Source organism: Anguilla anguilla, chromosome 14 (assembly GCF_013347855.1).
Source record: "Anguilla anguilla isolate fAngAng1 chromosome 14, fAngAng1.pri, whole genome shotgun sequence".
NCBI classification, from domain to species: domain Eukaryota; kingdom Metazoa; phylum Chordata; class Actinopteri; order Anguilliformes; family Anguillidae; genus Anguilla; species Anguilla anguilla.
In genome coordinates, this window is record NC_049214.1 from 1,157,349 (window position 1) to 1,172,500 (window position 15,152).

The 15,152-nt window shown below is 43.3% G+C and overlaps 1 protein-coding gene across 5 annotated transcripts in view; it reads right to left on the reverse strand.

Annotated features, from left to right (window-relative positions):
• Positions 1–2,023: 2,023 nt before the first annotated feature.
• The window catches only part of LOC118212344 (PHD finger protein 24-like), a 36,667-nt gene continuing 23,538 nt past the window's right edge, over positions 2,024–15,152 (reverse strand). For 2 of the 5 annotated variants that reach the window (XM_035390125.1, XM_035390124.1), the window contains 6 exons: positions 10,703–10,781; positions 10,075–10,262; positions 9,519–9,685; positions 5,476–5,511; positions 3,982–4,107; positions 3,527–3,637 (listed from right to left, as the gene is read on the reverse strand). In XM_035390125.1, the coding sequence (XP_035246016.1) occupies positions 3,541–3,637; positions 3,982–4,107; positions 5,476–5,511; positions 9,519–9,685; positions 10,075–10,262; positions 10,703–10,781 (693 nt within the window). In that variant the 3' untranslated portion in view covers positions 3,527–3,540. Of the gene's footprint in view, positions 3,638–3,981; positions 4,108–5,475; positions 5,512–9,518; positions 9,686–10,074; positions 10,263–10,702; positions 10,782–15,152 lie in introns of all 5 variants that reach the window. The other 3 variants (XM_035390126.1, XM_035390128.1, XM_035390127.1) reach the window with 3 other exon arrangements.

Below are 15,152 nucleotides of genomic sequence, written 5' to 3' on the forward strand. Positions count from 1 at the left end.
TCCGCCATTACCCGCCATGTTTGAAAATATGCAGCGGCAAACCAATTTATTTTCATAATAACTTCACATCAAACTTGTATGTTATGCGGCGCAGTAGCCTACTTTTGGTTATAACCTGTCAACGTCTTGGAATTATAACGTGTGCTCTTCTGTTCTTTCTTGCTTTAGTATTCGTTTTATAAAATGCTAAGCATTCGTGCTGGGACAGCATATTACGTAGGCTACCAAAACATTCAAACGGATTAATTCGGTTGCTGAATATTTTCTTCCGGATTTTCTTTGTTAGCCCGTTGTAATTGACTCAAAACGTTTGATACAGTTATGTGAGGTATGCGGTAGTTCTGCATAATTAACATTGGTGATACAGTACAAGCAAACTGGAAATCACCTTCCGCACTTTTTATCCGGGTAAAATAACAGGTTAATTCTAGTAATCTTCGCTTTAGCTTTTTCAGACTGCCGTAATTTTACTCAATTTTACTGCCATTTTTCAATTCCACGAAAAGACCAGGAAGACTATGGACTCATTTATGGTGCATGGTTCGCATCTGGAGGGCACACTTCGCTGCTCGGCTAGCAGTAACTTCGAAAGAAAGCAAACGGTGGCTGTACCACTACTAATTTACATTTTCACGCAAGTCCGACTTTTCGTTCTATTCTTGTCATTTTGCGATTAGCCTATATGGAATTGACAACGAGAAAGTAATAAAACAGCAAATTGTTTACAACGTGTGCATGTTTTCTGCTGTTAATGAATGTGTTTGAGAGGATATATGAAAATCAATAAATACAAAAGTAACCATATATAGTCATTGTTGGTAACCCGTTGTATATAAGTGGAATAAACCCCTCCGGGCTGTCCCGGTTATTAGAAAATAATGTAGGCTACTTCGGTGGTAGTATGGGGTTACAGAAGAAATCATATGACAGATGGACCGACGACAACGTCAGTGGGCTAATTTGCCTAATCTTCGCGGTACTTTAGACCCTGGTGGAAACGCAGACAACCATTGGCTGAAGGAACCTTTTAGTTCCTGGTAAAGTAGTTCCTGGGACTGAAAGTTCCGGGTAATTTTGGTGGAAACGCGGCTTAAGTTATAGTTTTGTCCTATCCCACACATTACCTAGGTTTTATTGAAGTTGTTTCAGTCACAAAACAACCTTAGGTACCTTTAAAGGCATTGCGTAGTTTGGAGCTGTGTGGACGAAGACTTCATTTATTCATGTGTCTCACCCGTTCGGACGCTGAGCAGATTAATTTATTATGATCCGGTTGCTCAGCCTGCCAGCGGAGGGTCTGTCAGCACCTCGAGCATTCCTACTGCACTTTAATCTCATTTCCCCCCAGACCGACTCTAAAAGGGTACGGACAGCTCTCTCCATGCTCTGCTTCCTGTAAACAAAGTGCTCCTAAAGGTGTGATACTAATCGATCCACCAGGCAGAAGGGGAACTTTTAACACCTTTCATAATTCCCACTTTGGCTGTCTCTGCCCTGACCATCTCATAATAACCCTTTAATTGTGTTAATTGCCTCACAAAACACTGCAACTATAAATTAATTAATATAATATTCGAATTATAATTATGGTCCATGGTTGGTCCATGGTTTTGTATAATTATTGTGGATATGGAATTAAATGTCTGGCTCATTCATGGAGTTGGGTGTGCCGACGCACAATTAGAGTGTCATGGGTTGACTTTTTTAAAAGGACCAGTTCTGTATCCAGTATCACTTACTTACTCGTGTTAGTTTTCAGAGCCCAGCACAGTGAAATGCAGCTGCGACAAAATGAACATTCCAAACCCAGCCGCCACTACGACACATTCCAACAGAGACCAGCGTCATCAGAAGGTTTTTGTTTCGTATGTTTATTTCATCACTGATGCATACAGTATATTGAAGTGTTACACTCTGCTCAGCCAGACACGTCCAAGCACAAAGAAACGAGACATCTCTCCATTACACGTCCACATGCATGTTCTCCCTCCCCGATGATGTCATCAGCTTCGGAAGGAAGTGGGAAAGAAATGCATCCAGTGTCTGGCGTAAGGTTGCAGAAAGTTAAAAGAATTAAGAGTTAAGAGTGTTGAATAATAGTCATTCAGCATCTTCCAATTAGTATCTTTAAATCGCTCTCTTCTAAATATGCATTTTTTGTTGTGCCCCTTTTTTTCTTAGACCACGGATGACAGAATCCAGTACTCCTTTCAGCTGGTTTTTGATAGAATTTGCCACCAGCGATTAATTAAAATCATTAATTGGCTAAGGAATCCGCACACCAAGGGATTTGAGTTTGACAACCACGTCTTTGAATGCAATATTTATTTTACTTATATCAGCGAGGGTGCCACTGTGTATACTGGTTTACAACCAATATTACAACCTCTGAATATTAATAATCTGCCATCTGCTCTTCATTGGACATACCTGCAGGATAATTTACTCTTAAGACCATATTATGTCAGAAATATCCCTGTGCACTATGAATAATAAATATTTACACCCATATTTACATCCCAGGAGATGTAATCAGTCAACAAAAGCTTCCATTCTCTGTAATGTGCTATAGGAGCAATCAATCCTATGTTACATTTTTAAATTATTCAATTATAAATCGGCAGGTCAAATCAGTTTGGTCCTAATTACTGAAATAGTGAAAGCCAGGCCACAGAAGCAAACTAATGTGTGGTTGAACTATTGAGTTCACAGCCAAAGCAAACCTGCATTGCCGAACAAACACGTTTTCAACACTGTTAACTGATCACAAGATAGGTTCCCAGATCCAGGTTTTGGGAACCAGTGCCTTATCTCAAGATAATGTGTCCTTAAATCGTCCTGTATGTCCTCAAAACACATTTCAGATAAAAACAAAGCCCACATAATACCTTCAGGGAGCATGCTGTAAACATTCTTAAATCATTATATACAAAAAAAAAACATCTTAAGTGCAAAGTCAGTATCACTGTATCCGATTCAGTTTTAGTGTCAGTGCTTAAATGTGCTTTTTCCATTACATTACAGTTATGATTATGGTTGTAGCAAAGCATACATTAAAACAAACCCCAATATATGTTATAGGCTTAAGGAGCTGATACCGTACTCTTAACCTAGACATGTTTATCGCGATCGATTTCAAAGAGTCAGACAGCAGTGCCTCAACACAAGTGCTAAAGCAGGACAAATTGGGGAACTGTGTCTTCAGATACACCTTGCTCTTGTTTTGTCCCGGCATGCAGTGTATCTGAGAAACGATCGGTAGGTCAGCAGAGGAACCGACAGCCAGGAGAAAGAGGCTGAGCTGTCTCAGTCTCGGCTTCTGCAGAGAAAAAGAAAAAAAACGTCTGTGTGCCATCGCGTCGTCAGCTTCCTCTCTTCTCCTGCAGTTCCTGCGAGTCGCCGTGTCTCCACAGCCCACGTCACTCCGGGATCCAGCTGCTTTCTCTGGGCCGTCCAATCCGCTTTCACCTCGAGGGCTTGGGGGGCGGGGTTACAGAGGTGGGGGGCGGGTTATAGATGGGGGGCGGGGTTATAGAGGGGTTATAGAGGGGGGCAGAGGTGCAGAGCAGGGCTGTTGGGGCGGGCTGCCAGGATGTAGATGGCGCTCTCTTTCAGAAACTCCTGCCAGGACACGTGTCTGCAGAGAATTGAATTACATGTCATTTTGTTTGAATGTTTAGTTTATGAACCTTGCCCTTGTCTGACATAATCGCATATAGCTTTAACCTAAGTCATTACATTTGCAGCCTGACTTGATAGTTATTTAGTTAGTTCAACTTCATTATCCCACACATTGTAATTAGAAGCATCTGCATCCAAAATGTAGACATATAGCAAACTGCCCATGTCAGGTTAAAGTGAATTGACCACTTAATGAAATTCTGTCATCACAAACAACACAACACGCACACCAGCGCTCAAGCACATTCACAACAGCCTTGAGAAAGGTCCAATGGCAAGTAAAAATGAAACCGAACGAACAGCTTTTTAATTGTGTCAGTAGACCTGTTATCCTCCTTCTCAGAGGTGATTGGTGCTTTCTCTTGACTCCGCCCACTGATGGAGCTGGCGGGGCTGTTCTCTGAGATGGGTCCTACATGGCTGATGCTGAAACAAAGGACATGGAAGAGATGATGTCACCCCCTGCCACCCTATTATGATGTCACTTACTTTTGCCCTGCGATGATGTCATCCACTGTCACCCTATGATGATGTCACTCGCTGTCACCCTGTGATGACACCACCTACTGCCACCCTGTGATGATGTCACCTACGTTTGCCCTGCGATGATGTCATCCACTGTCATCTCTGAGGACACGCAGCGATCTGACGGCAGAGAGAGTCTGAAGTGCGCTCACGGAGCGAAGCTGCTTCACACGCTGCAGTCAGCACTCAGAACTCAGCCTAACTGCAAATAATGAACCTGATCACCGGGGGTTCCTTTCTGCCCTGGGAGCCTGTGTAATTAACCACAGAACCGGGGGGAGAGAGAGGGGGGAGATCATCCTTTCTCACTCCACTGTGGGGTTTACAAGACTTGTCTGGAGCTCATTCATAGTCACAGACCATCCTCCCACATCCCTGGAGCTTGTCCCACCTTTGGATGATTTAAAATAATCATTCATTTTTTAATTATGTGTTCTAAACAGATATGCTGTACCCTGATCTAATAATCACTAAATACATAATCCTGCAATAACACAACAAGCCACGGACAGAATGCATTATTATAGTGCAGAATTCAATAGGGGATGGTACTTAGGAGGAAGTTATGGTGTACGTGTGTCCTTGTGCATGTTTGTCTATATATATTTACATGAATGATTTACTGCAAAGAATGATTGCGGTGTGTTCGTCAGTGGATTTATAAGAGGGTGAATGCGCCTGATTTGTTCTGTCATTCCATTTAAAAACAGATTTTCCGGGTTTCCTACAGTATTTATTTTGTACTCTAGTGTGCCTGAATGTTGTGATTGAGTGACAGGTTGACAGATTCTTTCCGCGTGGCGGTCCCCTAGCGGAGCGGCGCGGTCGCTGCGTCAGAGGAAAGCGTTTCTGGCGAAGCCGGAGACCAGCCTGGGGAGAACCCCGCCAGCCCAGGGGGAAGGTACAGCCAATCAGTGCGCTTGGTTCAGAATCAGAACTCAGAGCACGCTGCTACGCTGAAACTTAGCGCCCCCCCAGGATGAACACCCCAGGCAGGTCTACCTTTCAGTCTTTTTCCCTGTTTGCCTTTATCATCATGTTACCCTTTAGCACATTAGCCTTTATATCATGTTAGCCTTTAACACGTTAGCAATTATCATCACATAAGCCTTTTTAGCATGTTAGCCTTTATTATCACGTTAGCCTTTAGAACATTAGCATTTATCATCACGTTAGCCTTTAGCACGTTAGCCTTTATATCACATTAGCCTTTAGCACGTTAGCCTTTATCATCACGTTAGAATGCGTCAGGAGCTCCTTCTGACTCACCTCAGATTCAGCACGGGGGAACAGAGACGCGTCAGTCTGTGTGAAGGTGGCACAAGCAAGACAGGTGAGATGAGCGAGATGTTTAATGGGAGAACATGAAGCACCAAGGTCATGCAACAGACGGAAACAAAAAAAAAAAACTGGCTAGCAGTGTCCACAGAGGCTTATGTGTCTGGCAGACATCACATCAAACATTTAACATGTGCATTTACAGTACACAGCAAAATCATCTGTGGCTAAGTCAACCCTGACAAAAGTTTCTATGAGTCCACATGTACTTTATAAGGGTTTACAGCACTCAGCTGGAGCTCAGTCAGGGCTTGTTTCATGCTGAATATTTTGCTGTGTACAGCAGAATTCCTGCCAGGCCTTTGAAGACACTGCCCAGGAATCCACTCGCAAATTAACTTTGAAAAAATTGCAGTCGTTCATTTTTGTTTTCACAAACAAAATTTGGCAAATTCATAGACAATCACGCTCATCTAAGTTAAGGACAAACACAGCGTGAATGAAGGTTGCAGGTGAAGACATGGCATCGCTAAACCAAAAACAAAGTAAATATACAGCTTGCATTTGTTTTTCAAAAGTAAATGACAATGGAAAACTGCCATTAATCTTCCACATTATTCACAGACTAACAAAGCTGGGCAGGGTGACGTGGGGTCATTCTCAATTAAACCAGCTAACCTTAACCCTTTTATTTTAGCTGCTGTAATTCCACGACTTAACGGTTACCTTCCAGAATGTTCCTTCTCACAATTTCCCCGTCCCTCCCCCACCAACATGAATGGCTGTGAGGCCTTTAAAACCGATTTCAGTCGGAATGTGAATTAGCGTGTGGGTGGAAAAGAGCTAGCTCACCGCCTCCCACGTCAAAAAGTTACAAAAAGAAAAAACTGAAAACAAGCCTGTGGTAAGCTGTGAAGCGAGGAAGCATCTGTCTTTCAGCAAAATGAAACGCATGAATTTTTAAAAACTCTGTGCCAAGCCTATAGTTGTAAAAAAAAAAAATCATTATTATTTTAAATGTTGGCTTCTGTGGCTCTAGGTAGCTGTTAATGTGTAAAAGGCCATTCTGTGGGCCCCTTAATGAGACGGGACGGACGGACGGACGGACGGACAGGGAGGGGGGGGGGGGGGGCATCAGCTGTGTTGTTTGTTCCTTTGATCCCTCAGTCTCGTCTCTCAGAGTCTGGAATGATGGCTACAAGTTTATGCTCTAAGTTTATGTTCTAAGATGGACGGGTAAAAAAAACACACACACATACGTACACACACACACACACACACACACACACACGCACACATACACACACACACACACACACACACATACATACACAGACACACACACACACACATATGTCCCTACATGTGAAATTTCAGTGTGAGGGCTGGATATTGTTGACATGATTGATCAGTCGCCTGGAAAATGACCAGTGAAACAAAAGTGTTTTCCTCGTACAATTCTGTTTTACTTTGCATTTACTTGAATTTCGTATTCTATTTTACAACATTTTATATTATATTTGACTCTCTTTCTCTGTCTCTCTCTCCCTCATCTATCTCTCTCTCTCTTTCACTGGTTCTCTCTTTCATTTTCCCTCTCACTTAATTAAAAATCACGTATCTCGCCCTCTGCTTCCCCTTCTCCTCCCTCAGTGTTAACATTCAAGCAGTGAGCAGTGGAGACTCAGTCTGAGTCACAGGCTTTCAATACGGCCACCATTCTTCACACCAAACACCAGCCACTCAGGTCAAATGAGTCATTTCTCTCTATAACAACTTCAACAGGTGAAAATCTACTCAGCTGTCGTGAGTGGCAGAAATAAACTAACAAGTTAATTCACATAAATATTTCAACAGATAAGACACTAACTGAACCGGGCAAATATGTAGCAAACCGCTGCAAACTAGGCGTGTGGCTGTGAGTTGCAGGTTTGAATCCAAAGTGGAATGGTGTCATTGTACCCTTTCAGCAACTGAACTGTTTCAGTAAAAATCCAGCTATATAATTGGACTGTATGTGCTTTTAAAAAACAAAATAGTTGCTCTGGATAACAACTTCTGTTAAATGGCAAACTATCCATTTATAAAAGCTTATTAAATTTATAAAATGGAGAACTGACACTGAGGTTTCAGTAAATTAAGTAGACAGTTAAATGATCAATAGTGGCAGGGTTTTAATAGTTAAAAGACGGTGAAAACCCGCAGAACTTTTATAACTGGGAGCAGAATTCATGTTGTGCAATTAATTACAACAACAACAAAAAAAACAGACTTTTAATACCTCTGATGAGTGTGAAAAAGTGGGAAATATCTTTGACACAGCGGTGAGAAAATAAGGGCAGTGTGTTCCTGGCTTCCCGCAGTCAGACTTTGATAGAAATCATCAGAAGAGAGAATGAGGTGGGTGGGGGTGGTGGGTGGGGGGTTCTGGCGCTGGTTGGGGTGTGAAAGCAGCTTTTAATGACCTGGACCCCGAGAACCAACGAAGGCTTTGGCACAGACGGACGCGAAGAACACAAACAGAAGCAGAACCAGATACAAAGGCTCAAAGAGCTGCTTTGGGTTTAACGGGTCAGTGTCTTCTCACAGCGAGAGACATGCTTAAAATTCAGCTCCTTCTCTGTCTCTTTTACAATTGATTTTTTTTATTTGGCAAGGCAAATAATGAAATCAGCAATTATGGAGTCTTTTACAAAAGATGTTAGTCAAAGAATAAATCAAAAGATTTTGCTGGTTTGTGTTTGTATGTGGGTGTATATGTGTGTCTGTGCGTGTGTGTGTATGTGCATTTTCGTGTGTATGTGTGTGTGTCTATGTGCATTTTCGTGTGCGTGTGTGTGTGCATTTTTGTGTGCGTGTGCATGTGTGGGTATGTGCGTTTTGGTGTGTGTGTGTGTGTGTATGTGCATTTTCGTGTGCATATGTGTGTGTGTTTGTATGCATTTTCGTGTGCATGTGTGTGTTTGTATGTGCATTTTCGTGTGCATGTTTGTGTGCGTGTGTATGTGTGTGCGTGTGTGTGTGTGTGTATGTGCATACAGCAACCTACTGAATTAATTCCTATACCTGCTCCTCAGTTTGCACGTAGATTTACAGTCACACATACTGTGGCTGGTTAAGATAATGATTCAAAGTTTGTCCTTGAATTTGACTCACAGATAAGATTGCTATAGTCACAAACATGTCTTGGTAAAGATTTTTTTTAATTTAAATTTGCATTTAACTGTGATCCAAAGTTAAGGCCAATGTTGACAGAGCCCAGGCCAGTCCAAGCTGCAGTATCATCTGACTGAAAATCTGCACTGAATCCAAGCCTTTGACTCACCGAACCATGCATCTCTATAACACTGTAAACACACACAGTTTTCCCTGCATCTCTATAACACTGTAAACACACACAGTTTTCCCTGCATCTCTATAACACTGTAAACACACACAGTTTTCCCTGCATCTCTATAACACTGTAAACACACACAGTTTTCCCTGCATCTCCATAACACTGTAAACACACACGGTTTTCCCTGCATCTCCATAACACTGTAAACACACACGGTTTTCCCTGCATCTCCATAACACTGTAAACACACACGGTTTTCCCTGCATCTCTATAACACTGTAAACACACACAGTTTTCCCTGCATCTCTATAACACTGTAAACACACACAGTTTTCCCTGCATCTCTATAACACTGTAAACACACACAGTTTTCCCTGCATCTCTATAACACTGTAAACACACACAGTTTTCCCTGCATCTCTATAACACTGTAAACACACACAGTTTTCCCTGCATCTCTATAACACTGTAAACACACACAGTTTTCCCTGCATCTCTATAACACTGTAAACACACACAGTTTTCCCTGCATCTCTATAACACTGTAAACACACACAGTTTTCCCTGCATCTCTATCGCACTGTAAACACACAGTTTTCCCTGCATCTCTATCGCACTGGGACACACACGGTCCTGTGAGCTGGGTCCAGATTCCTCCCCTCAGTCGGGACAGGCCGGTTTTTGGCGGCTTTCTCACCTCACGTTGCAGGACTGCGACTCCTTGGCGTGCTTCTGGAACCAGGACTGCTGGGCCCTCTGGACCTCTCTCCGCGTGATCAGACCGTCCCTGTCCAGGTCCAGACCCCCGAACACGGCCCGCGCCCGGTCCCGCTCTTTGGCGGTGAGCAGCCTCACCAGAGAATTCTGCAGGAAAATAAGGAGCGGCACTGGATTGGGGGCGGGGTCTTTATTTTTATTTGGCATTGCTTTTCTAACTGGTTTGTCACAGAGTTAATTAAAAATGCGTGTTGCTTATTCAGCCCGAAGTGCAAAACAACACGATGGTTAAACTGAATATAGTTCCAACATAAGCCTTCTAATGTAATACTAATTTTGTTTTGGTTGAGTTCTTTGTGTTAAAATATTCTTCATAAATAAAAAAGTGAAACCTGACAGAAAAGTTTTGGTCACTTGAAAGAAGCTAATGCACATCTAGACCGATACTGCTGGTACTTCATCCAGAGCCTTGCGGAGCAGAACCGTTAAGGGGTACAGATCCGTTAAGGGGTACAGAACCGTTAAGGGGTTCGTACCGCTGTGCGGAACTTTCTGAGTACCCCCAGAGACTCGTGGTACAGGAAGTCAGTCCATCCCACGCTGCCTCTCTTCTCGGGGTCCAGCGCAGAAAACTGCGCCATCACTTCCTCTTCCTGTTCGTCCGACAGGTCCTTCTCCAGCAGCTGCTTGTAGTGCAGGAAGTCGTCTGACCCCAGGCAGGACTCTGAGGCGTGTGGGAAAAAAAAGATCCACGGTCACGGAATTCTGTGGTGACCACCACATCAAAATTACCCATCCATCCATTGCCTGTACCCGCTTATCCTAGGCAGGGTCGCAGGGGGTGCTGGAGCCTATCCCAGCATGCATTGGGCAAGAGGCAGGAATACACCCTGGACAGACCCGCAATCGCAGGGCACACACACCATTCACTCACACACTCATATGCTTAAAAATCTTAAATTACACAAATAAATAACTTCTCATTCTAATTCTGAATTATGAAAGAAACTATGATAGGCAACCAAATGAGCTGACAGCTGTGCCGCTGGCCAACAGAGCTATTCTTATATTATTATACCTGCTCAGGGTCTGTACTGTGAATTTAAAGACACAGGTCTTTGACCCTGTGCTGTTTCCACACTAACACAGGGCTGGGGGGCAAACCTGGAATTATCTTGCATCGTTTGAAGGTGTCCAGCAGGCTGTACATTTCTTCTTCAGTCAGGAGAAGGTTGACGTTGTCCTGTGGGATCATTATCAACATTATCCTCATCATCACATCATCATTGTCACTATTACTTATTTGTTTATTTATTTGCTTAGCAGATGTTATTACTCAGGGCAAGGATAAGGAGTTACCACTGCTACATGCTGTTCAAATATACAGTATATTTTACACTCGATCCAAGTTGAACCTGTCACTCATGCATTAACTAATTTATTGACTAACGCAAGTTAGAGAACATATTTCCCCCCCCTTTGCTAACATTTGGGGGATGAGGGCTTAAATAATCGATTAATTTTTAGATTATTGTTTAGTTTAACTCCTGGACCCAATGCCAGACTCAAGAGAAAACTTCATTCGAAAAAGCAAAATTCTTGAGAGGCCCATCAGCAAACATGATACCGGCCGGTCCCACCTCGCCTGTTTCTCACTGACACCTCGTACATTTACCACGCAGCGGTTTACGACTTTTGTTTTATTAAATTTTTTTTGCGTCCTATTTTTTTTTTTTAGTTATTATATTGTTGTTACGTGAAGTCTGGTTTGCTGTAGCCATTTGACTTTTTTTTTAAAAAACCAAAGGCCAGTAGTTGTGTGCAATGCTACACCTTTGCGTACCTGCTACGCAGCGCCGGCTGGAAGCAGTTTATGAATGGCACCGTGACGGCGCGTGGGCCGGCATTCACGCGCAGGTGCGCTTGCACAGCTGCGGACGAGAACGCCAGAAGAAACAATTATTTTTGGTGTTCTAACTTTTGTTGAACTTCGTGTGTTTGATGCGTACGTCGAAATCTTATTTGTTTGGAAAACGACTACTTACAAACAACCGTACAGCCGTGTTGGATTATATAGCTACACCCTGGATAAGATCTTCAATCAACTCAAATCATCAATAAGTAAGTAGTGTTATCAAATAATTGGGGACAGCGAGTATGGGCTAATTAAACGAAGCGCGTTTGAGTCTGTCTATTTGCGCTAATAGGCCGTGGTTTACAAGTTATTATTATTTTTAGAAAACCGTAGGTCTAACCGTCGAAGTCCACCGGAGTTACATTAACCGGGTATAACCACAGAAATAACAACCTGTGCTGGTGCCAAATGCTAAAATAAAAATACATTAATTTCAACAAAAAATTCAAAACAAAGCAAGTTGGCTGGGCGATTGAGCGGACAGGCCAGTGGGCAGGCCCGAGCAGAAGATTGAAGCTGCCCTTAGCTCCGCAGAAGTAGACCTCTCTCCTGGGGTTAGATGCCGGCTGTTTTACCCCGGGAATACAGGCCTGCATGAATGAATAGGTGAAGCTGAAATTCACTGACTGTGCAAGCAGACTGTGGGGGTCAGATTGGCCAGCAGGGGTCGCTGGTGAGTAATGATACTCAGATAGGCTGAATACCTCCGTCCCTAGGTGGCGCTGCAGGAAGTTGGGTGTGTGCTGCCCTGAGACTGCCTGCTTACAGCCTGCACTGGTGCATTCTGGGGCCGGTCCACGTGCCAGAGCAGCACCTTAACAGCCTGACCCACCCATAAATCATCAGTTCTGCAGGATTAACAATCGCGGACTGTAGAAAAGTATATTGCTCAGTGGTGTGAGACAGGGATACGAGGAGCAGACCATAATTGGTTCCATACTGTACAGGGAGAAACTTTCAGAAGTTACCGTGTGAAGGCAGCGAGGCAGAGATTTCAGTCTCGGCTAATTCAGAGACCTCATGTGATCCTTTTTCCCCTCTTGGCTGCACACCCTCTTTGCTGATCATATTTCTCCCTTCATCCCACTGCTGTAGTTTCTTCTGTCTTTTCAGGCAACTACTATTATAATACTGTTCTCTCCCTCCCCCTCTCCCCCCTCTCTCTCGCTCTCCCCCTCTCCCCCCCCCTCTCGCTCTCCTCCTCTCCCCCCCCTCTCTCGCTCTCCCCCTCAGCTGAATTTAGGGGGTTTTTCATGGTTTTTTTTTACTTGGAAAGCATCTGATGGGAAGCGCTGTGTGTGTGTAGATGTATTATACAGAAATAAAAATGGCTGGATGGGGCAAGACGTGTGCAGCAGTTCATAGGGCAGCTGATCCCCCCCAGCGGGTGGTGGTTGGATCCTTGCCCTGGCACTTTCTCAGCTGTGGCACCTTTTCCACGGTTATCCTCTCTGCTTTTTACTTGTCCCAATAAAGCAAAAATCTAAAATAATCTTGGAGATGGATGCACTGTCCTGCTATCCTTGAAAAATTAATCAATTGATCCTATAATAGTCTCGTTTTAATATTTTCCCCTTTGATACAGACAGTGCAATTAAAAGCTTTGCCGAAGGGCTCTATACCTGTTACCTGTTCACCTGTCAGGTGGGACTCTTAACTCGCTGTTTAACACTTGCACAAGCCTCTCTCTCTCTCTCTCTCTCTCTGCCTCTCTCTCCCCTCTCCCTCTCTCTCTTTCTATCTCTCTCTCTGTCTCTCTCCCCTCTCCCTCTCTCTCTCATTCTATGTCTCTCTCTCTCTCTCTCTCTCTCTCTCTCTCTCTCTCGCTCTCCCTCCCCCCCCCCCTCTCTCTCTCTCTCTCCTTCTCTCCTTCTGGCAGTCACTCCCAGGCCATACGCTTTCGGATATAAAATGGTAGTAGTTGAGGAACTTGTTGCCAGTGTGAGTGGTTTGAGGTTCCAATCTGTCTAATCTGTAAAGGCTCGCTTTTCCCCACTAAGGTGGCTTTAAACTTGTCTGGAAAAAACATCTAAACATTCAGCTGTGCAGATGTATAATGTTTGTACTGTGCATATGAGATGTGTGAGCCTGCAGCAAACACGTTTTAATAGTGGTACATTTAATAAAAGGGTCCCAATGAGTGTAAATGTGTAAATGGGATATTCAGAGCTGCAGTTTTACACACAAAATGGGCAATGTGTTTCATGTCGAGCCACAGCTGTAGTTTACACTTTTCTGTCGTAATATTAAGGTGTTAACCAAAGAAAAAATGAAAGGGCGAAAAAAGCAATAATGAGGTAGTTGATTGCAGCAGGTGCTGCTCGCTAACAGGTCACATCAGGAAGGAATAACGATGGGCTGCAATATTTCAACTTAATTTAAATCCTAAAATAGCCACTAAAATAGTTATCTGCCAAAACTGTTGAAATAGCTGTAATGAGTAATGAATGGGTAATGAGTACTTTGCGGATAAAGCCAGCTTGTCTTCCACCTGCAACTTCCAGAAAGATTTAGCAATTTTGTTCAATAAAACTTAATGCCTGCTATTGATACCGGGCTTTAAGAGAAGGCTCAGGAAATGTAGTTTTGGATCTAATGTTGCGCCGTGCTTTCCATAACGCGTAAAGCAGCGTAATAATCCAACACTTAGCACCACGCGGGGAGAGCCATTAAAGAGCTTCTGTACGGGGCGCAGTAGAAAAGGTCTGAAACTCACTTAAACTGCACTCACACGGGCTCTTAATGGAGTCTGGCGCGGCGTCAAGAAAAAAGAAACCAAAGCGCCTGTTCCACTGGATGGCATTCAACAGTGTTTACACTCGGCTAACAAGAAGCGCTTTGAGAATACTGAAGAAAATTCCAGTTAGATTCCCACTGATTGTGAGAACTTTGTATTGTATTGCGTGTAGGAGAGTGTTTCTAAAGCAAGTTCTTTCAAAGGGGGGAAAACAACTTTCCACGCATGTTGCATGCAGACTGTTAACAACCCTGATTATCATTTAGTCATAGAAAAAAATAATTGAGAATGAGCGTCAAGAACAATTTTAGAATGTTCTTAATCTAAGTATGGTGTTTACACTGGTTTAACATTGCCAAATGTCCTCCATGCATCCATCCGTTTTCTAAACTGCTTATTCTTAGTTGGGGTCGTGGGGGGTGGGTTAGAGTCTATCCCAGCATGCACTGGGCAAGAGAGGCAGGAATAGGTCACTAGTCCATCGCAGGACACACGCACCATTCACTCGCACACTCATACCTAAGAAGAATTTAAGGTCCAGTTAACCTAACCTGCATGTCTTTGGACTGCGGGTGCAAACCAGAGTACCTAGAGGAAACCCACTTGTGGACATGGGGAGAACATGCAAACTCCACGCAGAATGGCACTAGCACGCCTGCCAGAATGCCGTGTATAGGGTAGTACTGTAAATGTGTCTGTTTTGAAGGAACTCTGAAGAAATTAAATAACTGTTGTAATTATTGGTCAGAATTTACTGACTTATTCAGGGTGGCAAACTTCGCAGAAATAAAAAAATGCACTTCATGAATTATTTATGGCGCTGGTAACTTTAAAAATGAATAAATTAACCGATCATCTCAGGCAGAGAGTCATGACAGATTAAAATAAAAATTCAAAAAGCATATTTACACAGCAACGTGTATACATAGCTCCTAATTTGGAAGGTGGCGCTGATTTTATGG